Genomic DNA, 5,330 nt, shown 5'->3' on the forward strand with positions numbered 1-5,330 from the left:
GTGACTTGACTAGACTCATGATAATAAACTGTTACTTGACCTGACTCATGATGATCAACCGTGACTTGACTAGATGCTGTTGTGTCCGCCATCTTGTGAGTGTGCTCCGCTGTCGCCACCATCTTGTGAGCGTGCTCTAGAGTGGCCGCCATTTTGCGATCAGGCTCCACTGCCGCCGCCATTTTGTGAGCGTGCATAAATAAATAAAGATCCGACAGTCAACAAAGCATAATCCATGAACTGAGCGAGTGATGAACGTGGACCCTCAGAGGCTTAGCCCTCAGAGGTTGATTTATGCCATCGCAGGTTCTCCAGTGATCGTGGACCCTGTTTAAGGGCTAACAAAATCCTTGCGGTGTCCATACCTGGCCAATGTTCCTCAGAAAAGCTGCGAGTCAATGTAATGGAAAGGGTGACCTCTGGTGGTGAATAAACGGAAGTCCATGGACCGAATTCGTGACACTATGAGTGTGATATTGTTTCTATAAAACTGTTCGACCGCACAAGTGTGTAAATAAATAAGAAACAACCATAGAGTGTCATTAATATATATATATTTTTTTATTATTACATTTTTTATTAATTTTTTTTTTCCATTTATATTTATCAAATGGAGAGCAACACTTATTAATATGTAAATATGGTAAAATTTTGATTTCTAAACATGCACTTTTAGAATTATATTAGATATGTTTATCTTTCTTTCTCAAACTCGGTATCACATATATGCTAATATGCTTTCCTACATTTCCATCATGCATGGCTTTGTTTTCACATGGTTTACTGTTTATCATAATCTGCTCATTACCAATGAGCTGATCTTGGAACACCACAAGGGCCTGAGCTCGCGATTTTTACACTAAATGATTTCTGATTTCCAATCGTGAGTTGAACTCCACAGTAAATAGTCTGAGTCCCAGGGAGCTTAAGACACAGATTCTACTCCCTGTGCCTTGAAGCAAAGCATTTCATTAAATCAGCCCCCTTGCTTGCTACAAAATGGTGCCCCCGCCACTGCTGTCCAAACATTTCCCCTCATTTCTCCAATTTCCTCTCATATAAAGTAAACTGGTTAAATACAGATACTTATAATTGTTGTTCTGATTATTATCATGCTTGGCTTGTATTTTTTATTTTTCTAAGAGTAATCTTTATTTAATAATTAATGACAACTTGGCAACCATCCTCTCAAGCTCATTTGAGTATCTGTGATGATTTGGTGGCATATTAAAAGGCAAACAAATACTTACTTGTAAATAAAAGGAAAAAATATTTTTTGCCATTCTAACCATTCAGGATGTTGTTTATTTGTTGATTTGTTCACTTTGCGTACACTTCTGTCCTTTCTTCTGTTTTTTTCATAGTGCCCCCTGTTATCCGGGTGTATCCAGAGAGCCAGGCACGCGAGCCGGGGGTTACAGCCAGTCTGCGGTGCTATGCTGAGGGCATCCCCAACCCACAACTCTCATGGCTGAAGAACGGCATGGACATCACCACAAAACTCTCCAAGCAACTCACACTTCAGGGTACAAACAAATAACCATTGGAAATGTAATTATTATGACTGAAACAGTAATGCTGCTAATGGCACAGAAATTACACACTTCCCCACACAGAAGGACAGTATGTGACAATTATGAATGGCAATCATAAAGAATTAAATCATTTTGATTCTGGTTCCTAATGGTCCCATTCAAGAGCATTTTAGTTTATTTAAGGAATAAATGTTTGGAATGAAAATGCAATTCCACTGCCAAATGAAATATGAAATTTTAATAATAAAGGTGTGTTTAAACAGATTTTTAATGACTTTTCAGTCTTTTTAGATGTGACATTAAGTATACACTACCGTTCAAATGTTTGGGGTTAGTAAGACTGTTTGCTGTATTATATTTAAACTTTTATTCCGCAAGGATGCACTAAATTGATCAAAAGTCAGAGTAGACAAAAGGATTTCAAATGTAAATGATGTTCATTAAAAAATCCTGAAAAATAACTATCAAGGTTTGCACAAGAATATTTGTCAGTACAACTGTTTTCAACATTTATAATAATAAGTGATTTGTGAGCAGCAAATCAGCATATTAGAATGATTTCTAAGGATCATATGACACTGAAGACTGGAATAACAATGCTGAAAATTCAGATTTGCATTACAGGAATACATTTTAAGCTATATTAAAATTAAAATAAAAAATAACTTTTTTTGTAATAATATTCCACATTACTACTGTTTTTACTGTATTTTTGATCAAATAAATGCAGCCTTGATCCAGCATAAGATATAATTATTAGATGTTTTGTTATTGTATTAGATATTATGTTATTACATATTATTTTCAAAAATATTTAAAGATCTTACTGGAAAATCCCAAACTTTTGAAAATGTAGTAACATTTTATTCTGCATTTGAAAAAAAATTATAATAATAATGACAAATGCATAATGTTGTCTTAGGAACATCTAGTCCCACAGTTAGTTGTAAGTGTTTAAATTACTAAAAAGAACCGACACAAGAGTAATTCATTGTGTAATCCGACCATTCTGCTCTGTTTGGCACTGTAGATTCAGTAGCGGTTAATGCAATGCTAAATAAGTAGTGAAGAAAACTCTGTCAGGATAAAAATATAACCAGTTCTGAATTAGAACTCAGGGAATTCCCAAGTCTAATGACAGTACAGTTCTCTGTTCTCAACAAAAGCTTTACACTAGCTGATTTCACATTGAAAAAAAATGTACCCATATCTTCACACAAGCCAACGTTGATCTTGTCATTCTGAAGAAGCTTTATTTAGCCGTGATGCCTGCTGGTTGCACTGTAGCAGTGATTGACGTGTTTGTCATGATCTAGATCTTTACTCAATCCCACAATCCCCCCTGTGGGGCCTCTCATCAACAAACATTCCTCCGACGTCAGCTGTTCAGACTAAAGCTAACATGACAACTTGAGAACACTATAAATGTTTCAGCCGTTATCAAACACATTTTTTTACCATCCCATTAGAAGAACTTACATAAATAGAGCTTTTTCTGTCTCAAGTGATTTAGAAGTGATGGTGGAAAGGTTCACTTCATGCTTTCCTTCATTCTTTTTTTTCCTTTCCAGCTAACGGGAGTGAGGTGCACATCAGTAACGTCCATTTCGAGGACACCGGTGCCTATACCTGCATTGCCCGTAACGAGGCAGGAGTGGACGAGGACATCTCCTCTCTATTCGTAGAGGACTCCGCTCGGAAAACGTGTATGTATAAGTCATGAAGTGCAGCCCATCTGTCCTTATGATGAAACTTCACTTCCTGTTTCTTTGCATTATTTATCAGACTGAACGTTAATAGTTTATAAACTTCAGATAACTTCAGATAATAATAGAAGGAGATGCAATAATGGAAGAAGAGTCCCAGAGACCTGATATGTCAATATTTGTCAGCAGTTTTATGGCACACTGTATTAAAATGTATGAAAAAATTATATATATATACAGTATACTTTACTGTCACTTTTGATAATTTTAATGCGTCCCTGCTGAATAAAAGTATTAACTTCTGACCGCAGACTTTTGAACAGTAGTGTATATGTGTGTTTATATGAATGACTATGGATACAGTCAGGTTTATTGTATTGAAGCCATGAAGTTGTGGGCAGTGAAGGATGCAGAGTAACCTCACAGGTCACCATACACTCATCTGTCACATTTTCTGTAATGGTTTTGCAGAGGTGTTGGGATATGTAGTCCACAGACATGAGAGTTCAGAGGTCTAGCTATTGTAGTTTAGCGAGATTTGATCGGGCAATGCACTGTGCACACAGAAGGCCATGGTTTCCTCACAGGTCATACAACCTGAGCCAGTGCTGTCTGTGCTCATGCATGATGGCTAACAGTATTTACACAGATTCACTACTGCTCTGCCCACTGATCTGGAGTGAGTTCATCCAGACCCTTTGATCTCTTTTCTGACAGCTGTCTGGATCAACGCTTGCTGTAGACCGTCTCACTCATGGTTTCTCCTCAAGCAGACTAATATGATCGCTGCTTGTGTAGAGAAGCACTATGTTAGAGAATATTCTCATAGGCGTGGCGTCGCAAATCATTTGTATTAGAATATACTTTCCATTTAGACACAAAAGCAACATCATTGTTGGTGTTTAAAGGAACAGTTCGCCGGTTTGTTGGTCATTTCGGTTTGTTGGTTATGCTGTTGCAGTGAATGGTGATTGAAGTGTTAATCTTCAAAATGCATCATAAAAATAGCCCAAGTGTTGATTTTTTTTTCTCAAACAAAACTATGCTGTTATTGAATGATAATCTTCCCCTATGTTACGGGGCTGACAAGACGTGAGACGTGTGGATCCATGTACAAGCTTTATTCTGAACAGAAGACAGAGACGTGGTCATAACAGGCAGGGTCAAACAATGGCAAACAGGTATATAGCGGGCAAAACACAAGAATAGTCCTAGGGCTAGCGTAGGTCGACGATCGGCAGACAGAATCACAGGGGCGAGACTAGAGGGATAAATCCAGGGAGACAGGCAAAAATCAGAACCGAGGAAACCGACAAGGCAAGGCAAAACAAGGAAACACGGGAAGGAAACAGGAACTAGGAAAAATAACAGGCTGAGCAATACTCGGCAGTGAATGGTAGTTTGAGTGAGTGTTATATAGTGAGTGAGTGATGTGAAACAGCTGTGTGCAATCAGTGAAAACAGCTGTGTGCAATCCGTGCTGAGTGCAATCAGTGCAATGAATGATGGGATATGTAGTCCGGGATGATAAGCAACAGTAGGTGCAGTGCGAGAGTCAATGTAATGGAAAGGGTGACCTTTGGTGGTGAAAAAAACGGAAGTCCATGGACCGAATTCGTGACAGAGCCCCCCCCCCCAAGGAGCGGCTTCCAGACGCTCCAAACACTATACGATTCAGGTGGGCGGTGGAGCGGAGGCGGAACAGGAGGAAGGAAGGAAGGCCAGGTCCACGTGAAAGTGGAGAGACCGGGCACTGAGGCAGGCCCGGCAGAGCAGGGAGCCAGGGTGGAGCCAGCAGTACGGGTGGAACTGAGGACCACCACAGCAGAGCAGACGGGACCGAAGATCCCCACGGCGGAGCAGAAGACCACCAAAGCCAGACAGCAGACCACCACGGCAGAGCAGAAGACCACCAGAGCCAGACAGTAGACCACCAAGGGGGGGCAGAGAACCACCACGGCGGAGCAGAGACCCACCACGGCAGAGCAGAGGACCACCAGAACCAAACAGTAGACCCCCACGGCGGGGCAGAGGACCACCACGGCGGAGCAGAGGACCACCAGAACCAGACAGAAGACCCCCCCGGCGG

General features: G+C 40.5%; 1 protein-coding gene across 2 annotated transcripts in view; it reads left to right on the plus strand.

Annotated features, from left to right (window-relative positions):
* Nucleotides 1–5,330, plus strand: part of fstl5 (follistatin-like 5) — a 150,656-nt gene that overhangs the window by 108,635 nt on the left and 36,691 nt on the right. For both annotated transcript variants that reach the window (XM_016232277.1, XM_016232278.1), the window contains exons 9-10: nt 1,365–1,526; nt 3,107–3,241. In XM_016232277.1, the coding sequence (XP_016087763.1) occupies nt 1,365–1,526; nt 3,107–3,241 (297 nt within the window). The remainder of the gene's footprint in view (nt 1–1,364; nt 1,527–3,106; nt 3,242–5,330) is intronic.

Source organism: Sinocyclocheilus grahami, unplaced genomic scaffold (assembly GCF_001515645.1).
Source record: "Sinocyclocheilus grahami isolate Dianchi unplaced genomic scaffold, SAMN03320097.WGS_v1.1 scaffold409.1, whole genome shotgun sequence".
Classification (NCBI taxonomy): domain Eukaryota; kingdom Metazoa; phylum Chordata; class Actinopteri; order Cypriniformes; family Cyprinidae; genus Sinocyclocheilus; species Sinocyclocheilus grahami.